General features: G+C 50.4%; 1 protein-coding gene and 1 long non-coding RNA gene across 2 annotated transcripts; one reads left to right on the forward strand and one right to left on the reverse strand.

Annotated features, from left to right (window-relative positions):
• Window positions 1-2,833: 2,833 nt before the first annotated feature.
• On the forward strand, window positions 2,834-6,005 carry LOC129497429 (asialoglycoprotein receptor 1-like). The gene is made up of 9 exons (XM_055306304.1): window positions 2,834-3,041; window positions 3,248-3,337; window positions 4,329-4,445; window positions 4,550-4,645; window positions 4,726-4,797; window positions 4,902-4,988; window positions 5,081-5,232; window positions 5,334-5,440; window positions 5,588-6,005. The coding sequence occupies exons 2-9, from the start codon at window positions 3,271-3,273 to the stop codon at window positions 5,742-5,744; spliced, it is 855 nt and encodes a 284-aa protein (XP_055162279.1). The 5' UTR covers window positions 2,834-3,041; window positions 3,248-3,270; the 3' UTR covers window positions 5,745-6,005.
• Window positions 6,006-16,529: 10,524 nt separating this feature from the next.
• On the reverse strand, window positions 16,530-22,080 carry LOC129497430 (uncharacterized). Its single transcript, XR_008661940.1, has 4 exons — window positions 21,824-22,080; window positions 19,941-20,009; window positions 19,091-19,204; window positions 16,530-16,584 (listed from the first exon to the last, which is right to left on the reverse strand). It is a non-coding gene; the product is annotated as an uncharacterized LOC129497430 (long non-coding RNA).
• Between the last annotated feature and the right edge of the window lie 1,222 nt (window positions 22,081-23,302).

The raw sequence follows: 23,302 nt of genomic DNA on the forward strand, positions 1-23,302 counted from the left end.
CAGCCCCGAGGGGAGGCCTGCTTGGTGAGGAGCTGCGGCCTCCTGCTGACTGCCAGCCCCGACTCCCCAGTGAGCGTCCCTGAAGTGAGTTCTGCAGCCTCTGTCAAAGTTTTTCTTTCTTTTTTTTTAAAGATGTTTACTTTTTTCTTTTTAAGATTTTTTTTTATTTATTCATGAGAGACACAGAGACAGAGAGAGAGAGAGAGAGAGAGGTAGAGACACAGGCAGAGGGAGAAGCAGGCTCCATGCAGGGAGCTCAATGTGGGACTCGATCCTGGGTTTCCAGGATCACGCCCTAGGCTGAAGGTGGCGCTAAACCGCTGGGTCACCAGGGCTGCCCAAAGTTTTTCTTTTTAAAGATTGTATTTATTTATTCATGAGAGACACACAGAGAGAGGCAGAGACACAGGCAGAGGGAGAAGCAGGCTCCCTCGGGGAGCCCAATGCGGGACTCGATCCCAGGACCCTGAGATCACAACCTTAGCCAAAGGCAGATGCTCCACCCCTGAGCCACCCAGATGCCCCTATAGAGTTGACCTTATATATGACCATATATCATGTGTGCACAGATGACCTTAAGAAAAGATTTTCCAAGTGGATCTAGTCTAACCACGTGGGCCCCTTTAAAAGCACAGAGGGAGTCAGATTTGAAACTGGAGAAAGAGTCCATGTGCTGTTGCCGACTTTGAAGGTGGACAGGCCACACATGACAAGGATGAGGGCAGCTCCTGACTGACAGCCAGCAAGGAAAAGAGGGACCTCAGTCCTACAACCACAAGAAACTAGGTTCTATCAGCAATGTGAATATACTAGAAGCACGTTCTGTTTCTTCTTCGCCTCCATTAACGAAGACAGTCCTGCCTACACCTTGACCTCAACTTTGTGAGATCTGAGCAGAGAACCCAGTTGACCTTCTGGCCCACAGAACTGCAAGCTAATAAATAGGTGTTGTTTTAAGCCACTAACTTTGTGGTACTTAGTTACTCAGCAGTAGAGAATAAACAGATGAGGCCCTATGTCCCTGAAGACCTTGCATAATTTAATATATATATATATATATATATATATATATATATATATATATATATATATGAAAGTAGGCTCCATGCCCAACAGGGGCTTGAACCCACGATGCTGAGATCAAGTCTTACACTCTACTGGCCAGGCGCCCTAAGATACATATTATCAAAGGAATAAGTGTAAGAGGTGGGTGAGTTCTCAGCATAAACATACCATCATTGGGGCATAGTTTCCTTTTTGGCTACTTTTTCATTTCTTAGGACTGTCTTTGGTATTTTGCAAGAGGCTTGCTTATAAGTTAGTGCCCTGATTGGTCAGTGTATCATGTGGTTCGTCTGGCTTTCTTCACATTGTTTTATCACCGAGGGCTCCCATTCTAAAGCTACTGGCTTTGGAGAGCATTTTTCAGTACGGCTCCGCTTCCTGTTCCCTAATCAGTGGGTTTGGGGAACGCGGTTATGGATAAGAAAACAGATTTCAGAAACATCATATTTCAGTATATAACATGCAAATGGAGGAATGCAGAAATCCTGAGCATGTGGCTTTCTGCAGTTTGGAGCATGTCCATGCAACTGGCATCCGGATCAAGATGTGCACATTTCTGTTCCCCAGAAGCCTTCTTATGCTGCCTCCCAAGTCACTGTGTCTACAAGAGTAAACCACTATTGGGCTCAAAGCAGCACAGGTTTATTTGCCCGAATAAACCAGATTGTGAGTGATGATATAAGGGAATGCTAAACCAACAGTCCAAAAGTCCCCAAAAGGACTGGCCACAGTCCCAGTGTGTACACACAACAGGGGGCTTTTCAGGACACAGACGATGGGGGTGTGCCCGGACCTTTCACGTGTCATGCAAGGACTGTGTTCCAGAAGGTCTCATGACATATAGAACTCTCATGATAAAGTCTAGTTCTGTCATTGAAATAAATTACTGTAACGTAGGGTTTGCATGACTTGGCATTTGGGACGAGTGAACATCTTTAGGATTGCCCGATTTCTAACTTGGCAGGATTTGAATGCATACACTCCTGCCAGAATCCCCCGTGGGACTGTGAGGGTCTGTGCGTCAGCATCTTGGGGACCCCAGGGCCCCGCCATGGTGGTGGTATGGGATCCCTGGTTCTGGGTGTGGTTCTTCGTTCTGGTCCTGGGGCCAGGAGGATTACAGTCCAGTCCTCTCTCTGCTGCTTCCTTGCCTGTTATAACCCTGGGGGAACGTCTTGCCTGGGGGGCTGGTTTCCTCATCGGCCTCTGGAGTTCATGGATGACAAGTCCAGACACACAGTGGGAGCCGATGGGAGCCTGCTGGCACCAGTCCGGGCTTGGGTGGGAAAGACCTGCTTTCCTGTCTCTCCCCCAACCACCCCAGGCTGCTTGGAGGACTTTGCCCCCTGGGGGAGTGAAGCCAGCGAGCCCCAAGCCAGAGAGCCTGACTGCAGAGCCTCTGCAGGAAGGGGCCCAGGCTCAGATGCCAGGGTTAGAGCCGGGGTTGGGCAAGAGCAGAGCACAGGGCCCCCTAATCCTGGGCAGGGATATTTGGAAACACCAACAATTCTGGGAAATTTGATGGCAGGAAGTGAAAGGAGGGAGGGGCAGAAACAGCAGTGTGCACCCCGGGCCCCTCCTGGCCTGGCTCCCCATACCAGTGATGAGTGAGGTGACCAGCAGGGGGGCAAGGGGGAGGGGGCCAAATCAGGAGAGTCCCCCTGGTGGGGGGGAAGCAGTGGCGACCCATCCCCCACTCCCACCCCACACACATCCCCCGAGTCCCAAATCCCTTTTCACCTCTATTTACTGTCCAAAGTCCCAGGCCCTGGGGATGCCAGGTTCTGAGTGTTGAGACACACGGACACACAGATACGCAGCTGCGCAGCGCTCAGGGCCCTCGTATGGGCCCTGCACCCTCCCCTCCCATCCTCCAGGGCTATCGGAGCACCCCAAGTCTCCAGGCTTCAGCCTTTTTAGGCTACTATCTGCACAGCACTGAGGCATCCAGGAACTGACCTCAAGACCATCAGCAAGTAAAAGGGGAAGCAGAGGCAGGGGACGGGGTGGGCTGGGGACCAGGCAGGAGTACTTCAGAGGACAAAGTTTGGATGTCAAGCCTGGGAGCGAACAGGGAACAGGAGAAAGGAAGTCTTCCTGTAGCCAGTGGTCACTTAGAGACCGACTGGACCTCCCACCCTGGCTCTGTTCGGCCCCAGCCCTAACCCCAACCTTGACCTAGGCCCGGGTCCAGCCAGCCCTACCATGACAAATGACTATCAGGATCTTCAGCATCTGGACAATGAGGACAATGACCATCACCTCAGACAAGGTAAGGGTTCCTTCCATTTCTGAAAGGTGAGCGTGATGGGACTGCCCCTTGCCTCAGCCCCTGCTTCCTTCTGTGACAGCCAGGTCCCTGGGTCTGCACTGCACACAAGAGGATGGCCTGAGCCGCCCCTCTTTGGGGAGGTGCCCTCCGTGGGTTGTGGGCCCAAGTCCCTTTCTCTGGGGCAGGCGTCCTGGGACACTACGTGCCTCCTGACCCTGCCGTGTCACCCACTGCTCAGAGCTTGGGGAGGGTGAGGGTCCAGGGGCCCAGGAGTGACTCAGAGAGGTGAGGTCCCCCTCCTTTCCTCTAACACCTGATGTGAGTGAGTGTGTGTGAGCATTAGTGCAGGGGATCAAGGGGTCATACTTCCGTGAGGAGGCCAAGGCACCAAGTATCCAAGAAGGAGGAGGCCTTCATCCAACAGAAACAAGCCCCCCTTCTCTCTCCCACCTGCGGGGGTGTTGTTGGGGCTGAGCAGGAGGGTCCTGAGGGGTGGGCTGGTGGGGGGGAGACGGGCTGCAGGGTAGGCCTCCCCAGGTGGGAGCACCTTGATGGTCTCCAGCTACTCCGTCTTCTCTCCCAGCACCCAGCCAGAGGAGGGGAATTCGTGGGGCGGGGGAGAAAGGAACCTCTTCCTCTTTCCCGCCTTTTGGTGGGGGGAGTGACCCCAGCCACCCCGACTCCCGCCCAGGCTCGGCCCTCAGCTCCGGGGAGGTCCAGCAGCTCCGGTGACACAGCGTGGCCGCTAGGTGTCAGCAACGGCCCAGGGCCTGGGTGGGCCGGGGCGGTCCCGCTGGGCGCCCACCGCCAGCTGCCCTGCCCCTCAGGGTCTCCTACCCCAGCCTTCCTCATCCCTGTGGTTCCTCCTGGGCCAGGAGGGGGAGCCTTAGCCCGCTCTCCCCCCCCCACCCCTGCCACTCCCCCCCTCCCGCCCCGGGGCCCCAGAGCCGCCCGTGTGTCCCAGGGATCCTCATACCCGGGCTTCTTGCAGTGCCACCCGCCCCCCAGCCACTCCTGCGGAGGCTCTGCTCCGGACCCTGCCTCCTCCTGCTGTCCCTGGGCCTCAGTGTCCTGCTGCTGGTGGTCGTCTGCGTCATCGGATCCCAGAGTGAGTGCCCTGGGGGGGCCTGGGGTGGCAAGGTGGGAGGGCTGGCTGCTGCGATGGCACCCGCAGCCCCCTTGTTTTGCTCTCTGCAACTCTTTCCCATCCAGACTCCAAGCTGCGGGGGGAGCTGCAGGCTCTGAGGGAGACTTTCAGCAACTTCACGGCAAGCACCGAGGTCGAAGTCAAAGCTCTGAGCAGCCAGGGTGAGGGGGGCTTGGGGCTGGGGCTGAGGGGGTGCGTGGGGCGCTAGGGATGTGGGGGCACTGAGCAAGTGTCTCCCCAGGAGGAAATGTGGGCAGAAAGATGAAATCCCTGGAGTCTCAGCTGGAGAAGCAGCAGAAGGATCTGAGTGAAGGTCAGAGGGCGTGTGTGCAGGGGTGGTGGGGTCCCTCAGGCCAAAGCGAGGGCCTGGCTGTGCCTGTGGCTGGTCCCCCGATCCCCTGCCTTGGGCGCCCCCAGATCACTCGGACCTGCTGCTGCACGTGAAGCAGTTCGTGTCGGACCTGCGAAGCCTGAGCTGTCAGATCGCGGCGCTCCATGGCAACGGTGAGGAGGCGAGGCCCCGGTAGCCCACCCTGGCGCCCACCTGCCCACGGGCAGCGCCTCAGCCTCCCCGCTCCTTCCTCCCCGCCCCCCAGGCTCCACGCTGACCTGCTGCCCCGTCAACTGGCTGGAGTACGAGGGCAGCTGCTACTGGTTCTCCCGCTCCGGGAAGACCTGGCCGGAGGCCGACAAGTACTGCCAGCTGGAGAGCGCGCACCTGGTGGTCGTCAACTCCAGGGAGGAACAGGTGAGCGCCCCAGGGCTCGTGGGGGCAGGTAAGGGGGGCCTGGCGGTGCTGGGGTGCTGGCTGCTCCGGGGGGCGCCCACCACTCCATCCCCTCTCCCCAGAAGTTCATCCAGCATCACATGGGGCCCGTGAACACCTGGATGGGCCTCACGGACCAGAGTGGGCCCTGGAAGTGGGTGGACGGGACGGACTACGAGACCGGCTTCAAGTGAGTGTGCGCCGCCCCGCCCTGGCGGTGCACGTCCCAGCCCCGCGGGTCCCCACTCCCACCCCACCCCCATCCCCACCCGGGGCGCCGGGGGGGGGCGGGGGAGGCTTGGTCGGGGTGGAGGCGCACATCCACTGGTATCCGCAGGAACTGGAGGCCTGAGCAGCCAGACGACTGGTACGGGCACGGGCTCGGGGGCGGCGAGGACTGCGCGCACTTCACGGACGACGGCCGCTGGAACGACGACGTGTGCCAGAGGCCCTACCGCTGGGTGTGCGAGGCGGCGCGCGACCCCGCCACCTAGGGGCCTCCTCTCCCCTAATTTATTTCCACAGTGCCTCCCCCTGCCCCGTGATCCTCCCGCCCCCGTCCCGGTGGAGGAGGGGCCTCCTCCACCTCCTCTGGGATGGCTGATCCAGGATTTTAAGGGAAGGGGACAGGACGACGTCTGTGATTCGCAGACTCACGTTTGGAGGGGTGGGGAGATGGAATCCAATATTACCTGCCGCGGTTTGCAGGTTATGGTCCACGTTTTTTTAGAGTAAAAAACCCAGAAATATTCGAACGTGCCACTGTTGTCTGGTTATTGGGCGTTGGGAATCGGGAGTGGGCGGGTGGGAAGGAAGCCTGGGGCAGGCGGTGTGGCCTGGAGAGGAATGAGGGGGCTTTGGTACTTACAGGTGTGGGAGTTAGGGCTCCTGTTCTGGGTCTCCCCTGTAAAGGTGTCCTGGGACTAAGGACCAGTGCACCTGTGCAATCCCCCTAAGATCAGAATCACCCCAGGTGTCCAGGACTTCTAAAGCTTAGCATGGGGGCACCTGGGGGGCTCAGCAGTTGAGCATCTGCCTTCTGCTCAGGGCGTGACCCTGGGGTCCTGGGATCAAGTCCTGCATGGGGCTCCCTGCAAGGAGCCTGCTTGTCCCTCTGCCTGCGTCTCTGTCTCTTTCTGTGTCTCTCGTGAATAAATAGATAAAATCTTTAAAAAAGAAAACTTTGCATGAAACTCATTGGTGCCTGTCACATGCATTACAGTGGACAGAGGCAGTGTCCACAGGCAGGCAACAAATACAATGAATGTGAGGATGAGCCCACCACCGAGAACCACCAAACCTGAGAAGAAAGCCAGAAAACTGGAAAGTGGAAAAGAAGTCCCCAAATGAATAGAATCCACAACCCAGGAGGAACACAGGAACAAACAGATTAAGACTTTGCAGGCACCTATGGGAGCATCAACAAATACTGAATGAACACAAAAGTAGAGACAAAAAGATCCATCAGCATATAAATGATGGTGAGCCATCTCACCATCTTTCTGGATTACTTTGGGTACAACAGAAAATAAAAATGAGACAGGTAATTCAGAAATGAGCTAGGAGAGCACTCCATACTGAGGTTGTGGGACTGTCTAAAGCAGTTCTCAGGAGGAAAAGTATATGGACTTAATCCCGTTTGCTAAAAAAACACGGCTAAATTGAAATGAGCTAAGTTTTGGCTCAAAGAACTGGAAAAAGAATAAAATCCTTCAGAAGAGAAGGCAGGGGTTTATTAAAATAATCAACTACAGGGTATGTATTTTATTTGAGTACAATGGGACATTTTAATTTTAATTTTTAGAAATTTTATTTGTTCCTGAGAGACACAGAGAGAGGCAGAGATACAAGCAGAGGGAGAAGCAGGCTTCCTGTGGGGAGCCCGATGTGGGACTCGATCCTGGGACCCCGGGATCACGCCCTGAGCCAAAGGCAGATGGTCAACCACTGAGCCACCCAGGTGCCTCCAAAAAGATGGTTTGATGAAAGACTGGGGACAGGACCCGTGGGCAGGAAGGGCTGCACGGGGTCACAAGGAGGGCCCGTTTTTTTTTTTTTTTTTAAAGATTTTATTTATTTATTCATGATAGTCATAGAGAGAGAGACAGAGAGGCAGAGACACAGACAGAGGGAGAAGCAGGCTCCATGCACCGGGAGCCTGATGTGGGATTCGATCCCGGGTCTCCAGGATCACGCCCCGGGCCAAAGGCAGGCGCCAAGCTGCGCCACCCAGGGATCCCTGGAGGGCCCGTTATAGACTTTCAAGTCGGGAGGGGGTCAGGGAGAGCCTGAGACTCTGAGGAATTTGGAAGCAAGGTTCCTGGGACCCTGAGGGGACCAGCTATTGTCGGGAAAGGTCATTTATTACCGTCTAATAAAACCTGAGGCATGAGACCCTTCAGATGTGCATCTGTGGGTCAGATGCCTGGGGCATGATCTTGGGGGTTTGAGAGGAAGGAAGGTTCTAAAGGAATTGTTCTGTGTTAAAGCAGACTCACAAAAAATAAAAATAAAAAAATAAAGCAGACTCACAGGGTCCTGGGGGTGGGGCTAAGGTTGCCTTTTGCCCTGAGTGACAGGTGACCATGGAGGCCACTGAGCCCCTGGAGGAAGGCCCCCTGCCTGATTCAAGGACTGGTCAGTGGGCTGTAGGGAGCACGGAAATTTAATCACTTCTCTTCTGCCTTTGTTTCCCGCATCATACCTAACATCACATACAAAATTGGACGCTGGATAGATTCAAGACCTAAATAGAAAATGTAAAAGTACAGTACAGAAGTAATAGGAAAAAAAAAAAAAAGAAGGAAGGATAATCTTGTTATAGAGGGGTACAGAAGGACTTCATCCATAAGAACTCTAAAGCAAATACCAAAAAGCCAAAACAATTTTGGTGAAATTGATTGCATGAAAATGAAACATTTCAGCTCAGTGACAATGTATCAGGTAACCCAGCAAGAAACAGATGGCATATGTGAAATGGGTAATTGGAGGATTTTTTTGTAAAATATTTTATTTTTATTTTTAAAATATTTTATTTATTTATTCCTGAGAGACAGAGAGGCAGAGACACAGGCAGAGGGAGAAGCAGGCTCCCTGTGCAGAGCCAGATGTGGGACTTGATCCCAGGACCCGGCGGGGGGCGGGGGGGAGGGTGTCACACCCTGAGCCGAAAGCAGTCGCTCAGCCACTAAGCCACCCAGCTGCCCCAAAAGGTTTTATTTTTAAGTGATCTCTAATCTCTACACCCAATGTGGGGTTCGAACCCAGAACTCCAAGATCAATAGTTGCACGCTCCACCACTGGGCCAGCCAGGGGCCCCCAGAGGATATTTTAATACAGGAATGATTCTAGGAAGAGATGAGCAGGGTTAGGGAAGCCACAAGAAAGAGGGCAGGGCCCCAGGGATCCCAGCAGTGAGGAGTTGTTGGCACCTCCAGGAACCTGAGAAGAGAGAAGAGCCCCCCCTCCCCAATAGGACCTGTGTCTGTTATAACTCCAGGCGGCTGGAGGCAGCTAGCTCACTGCTGGTTGGTGGGGGAGAAGCTGGAGGAGCTAACATCACTTCCCTCCTCTTCCTCCCTCTGATCATCTGCTGCCACTGGAATGGAAAGGGATGATGCAGCCATACAGCTCGGTGACGGAGGCCAAAGAACAACGATGAGGAACAGGGTATATGGTAGAGGTGGACGGACAAACAGAAGACACAGGAGTCTGAGGCCGGGGTGGGGGGTGGGGGGTGGGGGAGGAAACCTACATTAGCAGTAGCAAATGGTAGAGAGAGGTAGTCTGCAGAGAGTCTGATGTAATGTGACGAAAACCGTCAAGCAGCCATCTGGTTGACAAGAATCAGAGATGAAGTCAAGGGGTGGCAAGGTGTGGGTGTGGGGAGAGGAGCTCACACACTCCTCCCTCCTCCCGGGAGCACCCATCGCCAGAGCCCTTCTCCAAGGTATTTAGTGGAATTAGGAATGCATATCTGGCCTGATCCCTGCAAGTCTGCTTCTGGGTAAACATACCAAAGGTCCTCTCGCTGGTCGGCTGGTCCGCTGGACCCGGTGAAGACGTGCACGGCGGGGCCCGTGGGTAACAGAAGCTGGAAACGACCTCAGTGCTCGCCCAAAGCCCAAAGCGCGATGTGGGATGTGCCCCTGCGGCGATATTGCCCCACCCCACCCTGGACTTGGAAACAGTGACTGCGGGCAGCCAGTGGGCACACACCGCGGAGGTGTGGGGGTCCTCAACACGCACCCCAGACCTACCAATCCGCTTCTAGGTATGTATCTGAAGGAAGCGTAATCACCCCCCACGTTCACCGCAACAGCGTTCTCAGCAAACAACCAAAGGGTCTGTAGGCCAAGGAAAGAGAATGTGGAGAACACAATCCCGCGGAATAGGATTGAGCCGCAAAAAAGAAGGCGCTCCTGCGCCTTAATTCCAGGGCATTATGTTCCCTGGAATCAGCCAGACAGAAGGACAAATACTGTTGTGTGTTTCAAGATTTTATTTATTTATTCATGAGAGACACACAGAGAGAGGCAGAGACACAGGCAGAGGGAAAGCAGGCTCCCGGGGGGGGGGGGGCATGGGGGACTTGATCCCAGGACCTGGGGGTCACACCCTGAACCAAAGGCAGCTGCTCAACCCCTGAGCCTCCCAGCATCCCAATACTGTTGTGTTTTTGAAAAAAAAGTCAAACTAAGAGAACCAGAGAGTGGAAGGGTGGTTACCAGGGGCTGGGGGTGGGGTGGGGAATGGGGAGATGCCAGGCAAAGGGCACAAAGGTTTATTTATTTATTTTTAAAGATTGTAATTATTTGAGAGAGAGAGTGCAACCAGGAGGAGGGGCAGAGGGAGAGGGAGAAGCAGCCTTCCCTGGAGAAGCAGGGAATGGATCCCTAGACCCTGTGATCAGGGCCTGAGCCAAAAGCAGATGCTTAACCCGCTGAGCCGCCCAGGCTCACCCAAAGGATTCAAAGTTTTACTATAAGATGGGTCTGAGTCTCTACTGTACAGCGTGGTGATTGTACTTAATAATGCTGTGCTGCGTGCTCAGAAATTTGCTAAGACAGTAGAGATCTCAAGTGTTCTTACCACACAAATGGTAACTATGTGAGGTGACGAATGTTACTTAGCTCGCTGGTGGGAATCATTTCCCGATGCATATGTGATAAAATCGTCACACCGCACACCAAAAACACACTGTACCCCTGAAATGTAGATAATTTTTATCTGTTGATCATACCTCAATAAAGCTGGAAAAACATAATAGAAGCATATTTCACGGAAAAAGCAAACCAACAGCAACTACGTGTACACACAACAATGCGGGGAGCCCTGAAATAGTCCCTGAAGGAGAAAAAGCAAAAAGGATATATTCTAGAACACAATCACATAGATCAAAAGCAACAGCCTACACCTGCCACAGTACTAGATGATTTTCAAGGATCTGTGCATTTTCCAGTGCAGGTCAAAACCCATTCCAGTGTTCGCTGGTTGGAGAAGAGCAGGTGCCACCAGGGTGAAGGGAAACATCTACACGAGGTGGCAAGAGCTGAGAGCCTGGCTCAGCAGAGGATGGGACACTCCAGCCTCACATCTGGTCCAGAAGGAGAAGTGTACAGGTGCCCCACAGGCTCCGTGCGGCTAGGATCCTTCATGGGGAGAGATGAGATGCAGCCCACGGGGGCCAGGACCCTGACCTTCCAGGCTATGTCTGGTGGTGGATCCAGAGTGAGTAATGAGAATAAAAAATATTGGAAAAATTTCCAATATTGGAAAATGTGGAATATATATTTATATTCAAATATATATATTTGATCAAATATATATATATTTGATTTGCAGACATTAGGCATCTCCCATTGTGATGCAGTGGGGGCCACGCAGAGTCACTTGTGAAATGTTCTTCTCAGAGGACCTTGAACCCAATCTGACTGAGAGAGGTTTGTGGGTGTTCATCATATGAGTCTCTCAACTTTTAGACATACTTTGTTCACTAGAGCGGAATCAAAAACAGCAGGGCCTAAAGATAGGGCTCAACTGAAAAATAGGACATAATAGATTTGTTACAAGTGCAGTCTGGGGAAATCAGATTTTGCTTCTACATAGGAGAGGGACCAATTTGGGGGTGCCTTGCTGGCTCAGTGGGTGGAACATGGGACTCTTGATCTCGGGGTTGGGAGTTCGACCTCACATTGGATGTAGAGATATCTTAAAAATAAATAAAATCTCAAAAAAAAAAAAAAAAAAGAGGGACGGGGTGCTTGAGTGGCTCAGTCAGTTGAGCCACGAACTCTTGGTTTCCGCTCAGGTCATGATCTCAAGATGGTGAGATCCAGCCCCCTTTGGCCGCTGAGCTCAGCGAGGAGTCTCCTTGAGATTCTCTCCCTCTGCCCTTGCCCTCCACTCCTGCTCTCTCTCTGTCTCTCTAATAAGTAAATAAATCTTTTTTTAAAGAGAGGTGCAAAAATGTTTATTTTTTATTTTTATTTTTTAAAAGATTTTATCTATTTATTCATGAGAGACACACACACACAGAGGCAGAGACACAGGCAGAGGGAGAAGCAGGCTCCCTGTGGGGAGCCCGATGTGGAACTTGATTCCAGGACCTTGGGATCACGCCCTGAGCACAAGCAAGATTTATAAGCAAATAAATCTTAAAAAAAAAGAAAAGAAAAGAAAAAAGAGGCTGACCTCACTAAAGTTAGAAACAAGCAGAGGACTGGGATGCACTATTTGCAACATTATAACAAGTGATTAATGTCCAGAATATAAAGAACTCCCACAAAATAACAACAACAACAAAAAAAAAACCCAATCCAACAGAGAAATGATATTGTAGTAAATATTTGTCTTCTGTGTTTTAGGGAATCCTTCATTATGTGCAAACTTGGGGCACAAGTAGCCAAAGGGGTCACATCCTCCCTGCCCACCCTGCTCTGTGTAGCTGGGGGTGGGCATGACATCAGCCCTACCCAGGCCCACAGGTTTCACTCTCCTAGCGTGTGGGGTCTTGAGTGGATGGTGCGAATGGGTAATAATAGTTGGAGTGGAGAGGAGAGGATCATGCTTTTAAGGTCTTAAAGGAAATAAGCTGGACCTGGGACTGAGTCCGCATCGGGTTCCCAGCATGGAGCCTGCTTCTCCCTCTGCCTGTGTCTCTGCCTCTCTCCCTGTGTCTCTCATGAATAAATAAATAAAATCTTTTTAAAAATTCAGTCTGCAACACAATATATACGATATAATCCCATCTATGTAGCTCCCCCCTCAAAAAAACCCCCAACCCCCCCAAACCCCCAAAAAACAACAAAAAAAGCCCACGAGTGCTATGTATTTCCTTAATTCACAGCAGTGATTGTTGCTTTTCTCTGGTGTGTTCAACCTCTCCTCTCCCCCTTCATGGATCTTTTCCATGTTCAAAGACTTTCCCATCAAAAAAAAAAATCCCCGCTGGATCCCCTGGCCCCTCTCCAGCACTGTTTCTTGCTTCTCCACTGCCTCAAGCTAACTGTTTTCAGGAATAAAGGGAGGAGCTGGGGTTGGATCCCGCCCGGAAGCAGGCACGGGGGGGGGGGGGGGGTTGTGTGTGTGGGAAGGCTGCGGTTTTGTGGGGGGGGGGGTTACATGCTTGTTAGAGCATCTCGGGGAGGGGCAAGGCGCCAGAGGCTGGAGAACTCGGGAGCCCGGCACAGGCGAGGCGCGTGCACACCGCACGAACCTGCTCCCGCACAGGGGCACACGCGCGCTCCGCTGTCACCTGGAGTTCTAGCTCCCCCAGCGAGGCTCTCAACTGGGTTAGCCATCCTTGCCCCTGCCCCCTGCGGCCAAGAGGGCTCTCCCAGGGTGCTCACTCCCACCCCCTGCAGGGACAACGTGGGGGACCCCCATGGGCTGTGGACTACACACGCTGCGGGGTCCCAGCCGTGTGGAAGTGGAGGTGGGAGGTGGGAGGTGGGAGGTGGGAGGTGGGAGGAGGGAGGTGGGAGAGGGTGGTGGGAAGTGGAGGTGGGGGGAGAGTGGTGAGAGGAGGAAGGTGGACTTGTGGACATGGGAGGTGGAGGTGGGAGGTGGGGGTGGGAGGTGGACCTAGCCATGGGGCTCCTGGCAGCCACAAACCAACCTACTGACTCCAGTGATTCTCCCCTAAAGTCAACTGTGTCACGATGAGTCAGGACCCCATGGGGGCCTGTCTTGGCTTGCAGGTCCCCAAAGCAGATTGTGGGAGACAGGCTCGAGGGCCAGGCCGGGGGTTTTCCTGGCGGAGTGTGCCAGAAAGCAGTGGGGGAGCAAGGGAAGTGAGGCGGGGGTGGGGGGGAGGAGAGGGCTCCCTGGCCTCTCCACTCTCACAGAGCAGTGGATGCAAAAGCAGGGGAGCAGGTCTCCCCCAGCACCTTCCCCCTGCGTGGGGACTCTGCAGCTGCCCTGGGCCGGCTCTATCCGGGCCCCAAGGTGGGGATGGGGTGCGGTGGGGTGAGGGGGAGTGGGGGGGCGGCTGGAGGAGACCTGGGAAGAGAAGGCGCCGAGGGCCCGGTGGTGGCCGCTGGCTGCCCACAGGAGGAGGTGGCCCGCCCGTGGTGGCCCAAAGGGGATGGGATGTGGGGCACCAGGGACGTCTACCAGGAGACCCGGTGCCCAAACTCCAGAAAGCAGGTCGAGGACATGCAGAAGCAGCTGATACACAAAACGCCTAGAAATGAACTTAGGAGAGGTGCAAGGTGTGAGTGAAAACAACTGTGAAACTCATAAAGGCCGTGAAGAGCCTGGAATGTAGCCAACTTATTCCTGGTGACCGAGTCTCAGTGTTCCAGGGATGTCCATTTTCTCTAGATGAATCTAAGAGATTCAAGGTTATATGAATCCAAATTCCTATGCAATTTTTTTTTGCAATTGGACACCAAGATTCTAAATTTATCAGGAAGCATAAAATATGTGAGAATAGCCAGCAGAAAATTGTAAGAACAATAATCGCGGGGCTTGTCCTACCATGTATTAAATTGTAAAGTAAGTGGTGAAAGCATACCTGGCCCTGGCCCAGGAACGAGATGGATCAGTGATGAGGAACAGACCCCAGACCTGGATCCAGAGAATTAACTGGGGCTGTTTTGTCTGTGGCAGGAACCCAGAGGGCACGAGCTCAGGCACAGCGAGGAGGGTCTCGGTGGGTGGAGTAGCAGCTCATGGGGCCTCTGGCAGTCCAGTCGGGGGCCGGCGCCCTGCTCCTTCCAGAACTCCAGCCTCGTTGTTTCTCCTACCACAGACCTGCTTCTCCGTGTTTCAGTCCACATCCTTATAGCACCCTCTCTCCCTCTCCGTCTCTCTCTCTCCCCTTGTCCAAACTCCCGTGGATGGAAGACATGGACTGGCTCTCGCTGGGTCCACTAACACCGTGCTAATAAACTGGAGCCAGGGCAGGGGCGTGTCATGACCTGGCTGCTTCGATGACCCCCCATGGGAAGGAGGGGAGAGATCACAGGAATACGGTGACTGGGGCACGGGGTTGGAGTGGGGTGGGCCAACCAAACGTCAGATGTCCATTGCATCAAAATATATGCATAAGAATTTAGTAGCTAGTTGGGACACAATCAGAAATATGTATTTGGTCTCTGTCCCCAGTTCTTGACACCCTGAATCCTTTGGCACCTGTTGGGCAATAGGAGCATCTTTCGTTCTAATGAGGTGACCCTGGTGGTTTCCTGCAGAGCTTCAGGTTGGGAGCTGGTCACCCCAAAGACCAAGCCATGATTAGAAACTTGGGATTGTCAGCCCTGCCCGTCCTCCATGGAGATTGAGTTAAAAATTGGTCATGCCTATGTCATGAAGCTTCCGTAAAAGTCTCTACAAGGATGCCCAGGGGGCTCAGTTGGTGAAGTGTCTGCCTTTGGCTTAGGTCATGATCTCAGTGTCCTGGGATCGAGTCCCGCATTGGGTTCCCTGCTCTGCAGGGATCTGCTACTCCCTCTCCCTCTGCCCTTCTCCCCTGCTCTCTCTCTCTCTCTCTTTCAAATAAATAAATAAATAAATAAATAAATAAATAAATAAATAAATAAATAAATAAAATATTAAAAAAAATCTCTCCATTAGGGGGTTCAGAGAGCTTTTGGGTCAGAGAACATCTTCATGTGCGAGGAGAGCGGTTGCACTCCAAATCCCTGCGCTTGCGACCTCTCTGGACGCCTCCTTAGATTCCTCTTCATTTGGCTGTTCATCTGTGTCCTTAGTCATATCCTTTATAACAAACCGGTACACGAGTGTTTTCTTTGTGAGCCCTTAGAGCAAATGATCACAAGTCTGAGGAGGGGGCCCATGGGCACACCTGACTTAGAGCTGGTTGGTCAGACATGCAGGTGACCATCTGGGGGTGCAGATGGCATCTCAACTGGAGGGAAGGCAGTCCTGTCGACCGAGCACTTACCTGTGGGGTCTGAGCTAACTCTGGGTAGTTGGGGTCATAACCGAACTGTCGGATACTCAGTTGGTGTCTGTAAAGTTGGAAAATTGGTTGGTGTGGGAACCTCTCCCCATCCCCTAAATTTGGTGTCCAAAGTGCTATGAGTAGAGGAAACAAGAGTTTTCCTTTAATCATGAAGGGGGAGTTTCAAATTGGAGAAGAAAAGATGTGGTAGGGATCCCTGGGTGGCGCAGCGGTTTGGCGCCTGCCTTTGGCCTAGGGCGCGATCCTGGAGACCCGGGATCGAATCCCACGTCGGGCTCCCGGTGCGTGGAGCCTGCTTCTCCCTCTGCCTGTGTCTCTGCCTCTCTCTCTCTCTCTCTGTGTGTGACTATCATAAATAAATAAACATTAAAAAAAAAAAAAGAAAAGATGTGGTGAATGGTTGGGGGGGACGATGTCTCTCCCATTCACTGACCTCGTCAGATTTAAAAAGAAATTTGATGATGGAAATCATTTATTTCTTATGTGGTATCTTTCTTGATTCTGCGTGGCTGGAACAATAGTTCTCAAAAAATCTGGTTGAATGAGGCATTTCGTATCAACGGGATAAGCTGTGGTAGCGTGGGTACAGAGGCGCCCTGCTACCCCTGATGTTTTAACAGGAGGTGAAGAACACTTCAAATTTCAAAGCTGAAAACCTTTTCTGTGAAATAAGAACCAGAGAGCTTCAGCCCCTCCCCCCAAAGTCACATGTTTTACCATAAATAAACTCTTTCGAAATAGCATGGAATGCGCTCCACCTGTATGACGGAAAAAAACCCCGCGGATTGTATCTCGATGCTTCTGCAGGATTCGGGAAGTCTGACTGCTCCATAAAGTATTCCTGCCGGTTGGTTTTCCCTCATGACCTTCCACGAAACCAGTGACTTCAGCACAGCGCATCCCTGTAGCATAAATTTATTCTATGTTCAGATTTTTCTTTTTTTTTTTTTTATGTTCAGATTTTTCAATTCTGGTGCTTATGTTGCCATTTTCAGCAGGATGATAATAATTAACAGGTAAACATGAACCCCTCCCACAATCTCAAACCAGTGGAGAAGGAAAGTAGACACCAAGACACTGGAATATGTAATTGTCATCCATTTATTTTATTTTATTTTATTTTATTTTATTTTATTTTATTTTATTTTATTTTATTTTATTTTATTTATTTTATTTTATATTTTATTTTATTATGAGAGACCCAGAGAGAGAGGCAGAGACACTGGCAGAAGGAGAAGCAGGCTCCCTGCGGGGAGCCCGATGCAGGACCTTGGGATCACGACCTGAGCTGATGGTAGACGCTCAACCACTGAGTCACCCAGGCACCCCTGTTTTCCTGTTTTCATTAAGTAGCCGGTTGCTTTGGGGGATTTTCAGCGCGTCCTTCTCCACTCACTGACAGTGGACGTGGACGTTTCCAGTACGAATTGCAAACTGAAGGGGAAAAATATCTGCCTCCCATGGCTCTCGTGGCCAACTGTCTACCCCCCTGGGGAATGAAACCCGTGTGCCATCCAGGGACGTGCCTAAAGCACAGTGGGGTGGTCATACCTCTGCAGAGGGCCTGGATTCCTGCCTGGGCACCGCTGCTTCTTAGCAAATCTGCAAGGCCCAGAGGTTCCAGATTCCCCCCAGAGTCTCCCTGACTGGTCATGGCCACGGGGTGGGGGGCTTGGGGGGAGCTTGTCCCTCGAGGACTTCGTAGGGGCTCACATGGCTTGGTGGCACTTTCATTCCCTTGTCACCCATCTGCCCGCTCCGGGGGCCAGGATCTCTGCACCCATGCACGTCCTCTCCGTCCCGAGTCACACCCACATTCCCACATTAGACACCCGCTCTGCTGACCACATGCCACTTGCAATTATTGATGGGTGCCCTTTTCAAACCAATGTTATGACTGGCCTGGCCCTCGTGGTATGATTACAAGACACCCTTTGGGAATGACCATTGGGAATCTTTGAAAAAAAAATAAAGATTTATCGCTTACCAAAGACCTGGGAACGGGGCACCTGGGTGACTCAGTTGGTGGGCCTCTGCCTGCAGCTTGGGTTGTGATCCTGGGATCCTGGGATCGAGCCCCGCGGAGGGCTCCCTGCTCTATGGGGAGCCTGCTTATCTCTCTGCCTGTGGCTCCCCCTGCTTGTGCATGCTCTGTCTGTACCTCTCTGTCAAAAAAAAAAAAAATCTTAAAGAAAAAAAAAAAGACCTGGAAACTGTACAGGGCACTTGGAGCCCCACAGTGAGGTGGCAGGTGCAGTGAGAGCATGTGCAGCCAGTGGCTTTTATTGGGGTCGAGGGTGGGGGCCTGGGGCTTTGCAGGCTCATTCTGTTGGTGAATTTAAAACATTAAAGAGAATTTAAAGCCCAGGCAAGACAAAAGACAAAGTGGCCCAAATGGTCAGTTATGGAAATCAACCAAGATCTATTAAATAAGAGCCTCAGGGCAGGGAGGTGGCCTGGCTCTTTATGCCTATTTTGTGCTCCTGTTGTGGGACAAGGTGCCAGGCTGGGGCAGCGGGACCTGGAGAAACCAGGTGCAAGAGGACAGGGTTAGCAGAGAGTGCAGCGACTTCCCACATGTGTCAGAACTCCCCGTGTGACAGTGACGGCAGCAACAAGAATTTACAGACTTGGTAAGACCCAAGCCTGGCAGGGCAGGGATGGAGCTGGGAAAAGTATATAAGAGAAGTGAAGAGAATAGAAATTAAAGAAGAAGAAGAAGAAGAAGAAGAAGAAGAAGAAGAAGAAGAAGAAATAATTCCATTTTCAGAGATATGTATAAACTCCACAATTGGATAAGGTGGAACCTGGGATTAGGAGAAAGGGAAATGGGGACATGGCAAGTGGGGGTAAGGGCTGCAGCTTTCAGGGTGCCTGAAACCCTTCCTGGAGGGGCCAGGGTCGTTCTGTGTTTCCCTGGGGTAAAGCATGAGCAGGGCCTGCAGGGAGCAAGGCTGGCGGCATCACTCTGCTCATTGCCTGTGCAGCGAAGCAGTGGGCTCAGGATCCCACAAGAAACCCTACAGTGGAGGGATGACTGGGTGGCCCAGTGGGTTAAGTGTCCAGGTCTTGATTTAGGCTCAGGTCGTGATCTCAGGGTCGTGAGATCGAGCTCCGCGTGGGGCTCTGTGCTCAGCAGTGAGTCTGTTTCTCTTCTTCTCTCTCTGCCTGACGCCCCCACCCCCCTTCCACCACAAGCACACACACACTGTCTCTTTAAATATAAATAAATAAAATGTTAAAAAAATAATCCCATGGAGAGTCTGGGCTGAGATACTGGGGAGGCTGCTGTGCCATTAGTTGGCTCAGGACAATCCAACCCATTCCGTGATAGTCTAAGCACCAATGGCGCAGCCTTGCTGAGAGATGCCCAGAGAGATGGGTGTGGAGAATAGCCATTAAACTCACAGTTAGATGAAAAACAGCCACCAGAAAAAATGTTGCCATGGAGCAGGTGAAGACGGTGACCAGACACTAGGCATATTAGTTAAGCGAGCAGCCTGATGAAAGGAGGTCATAAGGCTGAAATGCAAGAGAAGAGATTATGGGACAACAGGAGACATGACATGAGAACTGGTTGAATTGCACAAAGAAATGAGAGGTGAGGAGCACCTGGGGGGCTCCGTCAATTGAGTGTCTGCCTTGGGTTCAGGTCGTGACCTCAGGGTCCTGGGATCCAGTCCCATGTGGGGCTCTTGGCTCAGCAGGGAGCCTGCTTCTCCTTCTGCCCCCCCCGGCTCCCCCTGCTTTTGCTCTCCCTCTCTCTCAAATAAATAAATAAAATCTTAAAAAAATAGAAATGAGAGATGAACATCACAGAGAAATAAAAATGCAGTGAAAGGAGTATGAGGGGGACAGACATTGTGGAATACACTATACAGGACATGACAAATAGAGGGGATGAAAGTGAGCAAATGAAGTGGGAATAAATGTAGAACTAAAAAGAATGAGAAAAGTTTTATATATATAAAATATGTAATGCATCTCTATACTATACACAGACATGTCATATATTTTATGTATGACATGCAAAGAAGTCTAATACACACATAGTTGGAATCTCTGAAGAAGAAATCCCAAAGAATTGATAGAACATACATACATTTCAATAAATAATTCAAGAAATTTTCCTTAGATGAATCCATATATTGAAAGAGAAAACTCTATGCCAAGGAAAATGGATCAAGCATATTGAATTTTAAAAATAAAGAATTTTTTGAGCAGCCAGGAAAAAAAAATAAAGGGTCAAGCCACTTACAAGGGGATAAAGATCGGGCCAACCTTGCATGTCCACAGATCCACAGCAAACTCCAGCAGAGGTGGCCCACTATTCTCAAGGAAAGAAGGTGAAGTCAGGATTTTATGAGAAGGCCAGTTTTCCATCCTCCTTCCCCCTCCTCCTCCTGGCAACCACCGATCTTTTTTGCCACCTCAAAATAGTTTTGCTTTTTTTTTTTTTTTTCCAAAATATCATATAGTTGGAACCCTATGGTGTGTAGCTTTTCCAGTGTGGCTTCTTTCACTTAGCAATATGCATTTAAATTTCTTCCATGTTCTTAGGTAGCTTAATAGCTCATTAAAAAAAATTCCATTGTGTGGAAGCACCTCAGTTTGCTTATCCTTTCACCTCTTAAGGGACACCTTGGTTGCTTCCAATTTGGGGAAATTATGAGTAAAGCTGCTACAGATATTCATGTACAGGTTGTTGTGTGGACATACATTTTCAACTCATTTGGACAAATACCTAGGAGTGTGATTGCTGGATTGTATGGTAAGTCTATGTTTAGCTTTGTAAGAAATGGCCAAGTTGTCTTCCATAATGGTGGGACACTTCATTCCCAGTGGCGGTGAACCAGAGCTTCTATTACTTCCCACCCTTGCCAGCCTCTGTTGTCGGTGTGGATTTTAGCCATTCTGATAGGTGTGCAGTAGTGTCCCACTGGTGTTTTAAGTGCCCTTCTGATATAGGATGTTGAGCATCTTTTCATATGCTTGCCTGCTGTCCACATGTCTTTGGTGAGGTGACTGTTCAGATGTTTTGCCCATTTTCCAGTTGGGTTGTTTATTTTCTTATTGTTGAATTTTAGGAGCTCTTTGTAAATTTTTTTTTAAGATTTTATTTTTAAGTAATCTCTACACCCAATGTGGGGCTCGAACTTACAACCCCTGAGATCTACAGTCGTATGCTCCACTGACTGAGCCAGCCAGGCACCCTAACGCTCTGTAAATTTTGAATAGAAGTCATTTGTCATATATATGTTTTGCAAATTCCCTACCCCCAGTCTGTGGCTTATCTTCTAATTCTCAAAACCTTAGGCAATTTTGGACATGCATGATTTGATAATGGTTTCATGAGCTCTTTTTAAAAATATTTTATTTATTTATTCATGAGAGACACACAGAGAGAGGCAGAGACACCGATGAGCCACCCAGGCATCCCTCATGAGCAATTCTTGAAGAGATTACTAGAGGATGAATTTGGATCAACTAAGGAATAACTGGATACATTTTGGTAAAAGGAGGGTGGTACATATAGACTATATTTATCACAGAACTAACACAAAAGTTTGGTGGTAGGATTGGGAGATGGAAGGAATAAAGTTGAAGATATAAGCTAATTCATTCATCATTCATTAAAAAAACAAAACACCAAATTTGAAAAGCTGGATCATTTTCTAAGAGGATATTATTTATCAGAAAGATCCCAGAAGAGGGGTACCTTGGTGGCTCAGTGGTTGAGCGTCTGCCTTTGGCTCAGGTTGTGTTCTTGGGGTCCTGGGATCGAGTTCCACCTCAGGCTCCCCGCAGGGAGCCTGCTTCTCCCTCTGCCTGTGTCTCTGCCCCTCTCTCTGTGTGTCTCATGAATAAATAAATAAAATCTTTTAAAAAAGAAAGATCCCAGAAGAGAGAAGATATAAGTAGAGGTTTTTAAAAAAGAAATACAAAAAATTTTCAGAGTTGCTAGCTTCCCCCAAAGGTTCAGACTTTGTCGATGTCACAAAAAATTCTAACAGAGGAGATTTTTGGATACTGTTTGGGGCATGGAAAAAGAGGAAAAATCTCCACATTATTTTAATTAAGGCAGTACAATTGCAAAGGTTGATAAAAAAATTATATAAATAGTCCATGCCAGTCACCCACCTGGCTAAACTGTGGTAGAAATCTGGATGTAGATACACAAGAGTGAAGATGATGTGGAGGCACGGGGAGAGACCACTGCCCTGGAGCTGGGGAGAGAGGTCTGGAAGCCAGTCTTCCTCACAGCCCTCAGAGGGAGCCAGCCCTGCCAAGGACACCATGATCCTGGACTTCCAGCCTCCAGGACCAGGAGGAGTTACATCTCTGCTTGTCTGGCCCTCTGTGGTGGTACGTGCTTACGGCAGCCCTTGAAATGAGGATTGCTTCTCCTCGGTTGGATGCCCATAAAATACACGGTCGCCTGGGAAGATCTGCCACGCCACAAGAATATCCAAATCTGCCAATAAAATTCCTGGGCGTACGAATTAGGATGAAGTCATCAAACCCCACAAGCGAGGATCACATCCGGCAAGAGTGGAACTAAGGAATTCTGGTTTTGAAATCTCAATTGATTAAATTTCTCGTGGGTCAGCTTTGGCAGAGAAGGGTGGTGAGCGATGGTATCTGTGCTTTGAACAGTGACACCCATTCAGAGTGTTACCCATGAAGCTTGTCCCTGCCCTCTTAGGACCCCTCGGGGCCACCCCTGCTGATTCCTTCTTCTGGTGGAAAACCACGCTGCTTCAACCAGAAGGTGGAGGACAGTCCTCACCATCAAACGAGCTTTTGTTGTATTTTTAGTGGTTTGTTTTTCTGTACCGACATGCCTGGGTGAAAGGAGCAAAAGTTCACTGGGCAGCTTTTAACTTTGGTTCGGATTGTGTCACGCTCTTTCTTCTTTTCCAGGCTTTTTTGTCCCCGCTGGGGCCAAAGGCTCCCCTGGCAGCCGTGACCACCAGGTGCTCCCACCAGCTGCCACAGCAGGGCCGCGATTTCGGCTTTTGTACAGAAAAAGAGAATCATTCACAAACAGAACACACCAAATTAGTTCTTTAAAATTCAATCCAGTTGGACAGTAACATTTTCTTTTTTTAATTTTACAACTGGTGTTATTTGTCTTGGATACTGTTCAGGAATGAAATCAAGATATTCTAATGTCCTTTACCAAGAGGACGGTTCTCAATTAAACAATAAGGTTTGTTGTTCAAGGGAGGTGCTAAATCCTTAAACAAACAGGCCATTTTGGAGCACTGATTAATTGTATTTTTACTGCAAACATTGAAGGACCTCAAAAAAACCCAAAGGGTCATGTTCCCACTGGTACAATACAAACTTAGGTTTGTTTTAGGAACAAATGAACTCTTCCTTTATCAGCACTTTCTGGGTTTGGGGACTGTGAGGAACACATTTAACACCAAATTAACCTGTTATAACCTATTATGAATACTTAGAACAGAAATCCCACATCAAAAGTACAACCGCACAGACATTAAAAACCAGCCCATCACCATTTCCACTGTGGAAGTTTGTATTTTTCGTAAATCATTCAGCTCTGTGTTTAAGAAACAAAAGTTATGTCCTCAAATCAATGAAGACTTTTGA

The sequence above is a fragment of the Nyctereutes procyonoides genome, unplaced genomic scaffold, assembly GCF_905146905.1.
Source record: "Nyctereutes procyonoides isolate TBG_1078 unplaced genomic scaffold, NYPRO_anot_genome, whole genome shotgun sequence".
NCBI classification, from domain to species: Eukaryota; Metazoa; Chordata; class Mammalia; order Carnivora; family Canidae; genus Nyctereutes; species Nyctereutes procyonoides.

Coding starts and splice junctions, on each gene's coding strand:
- LOC129497429 (XM_055306304.1), top strand. CDS start 3,271: ATGACAAATGACTATCAGGATCTTCAGCATCTGGACAATGAGGACAAT. Junction 3,338..4,328: donor TGACCATCACCTCAGACAAG/GTAAGGGTTCCT, acceptor GGCTTCTTGCAG/TGCCACCCGCCCCCCAGCCA. Junction 4,989..5,080: donor CGCGGCGCTCCATGGCAACG/GTGAGGAGGCGA, acceptor CCCGCCCCCCAG/GCTCCACGCTGACCTGCTGC.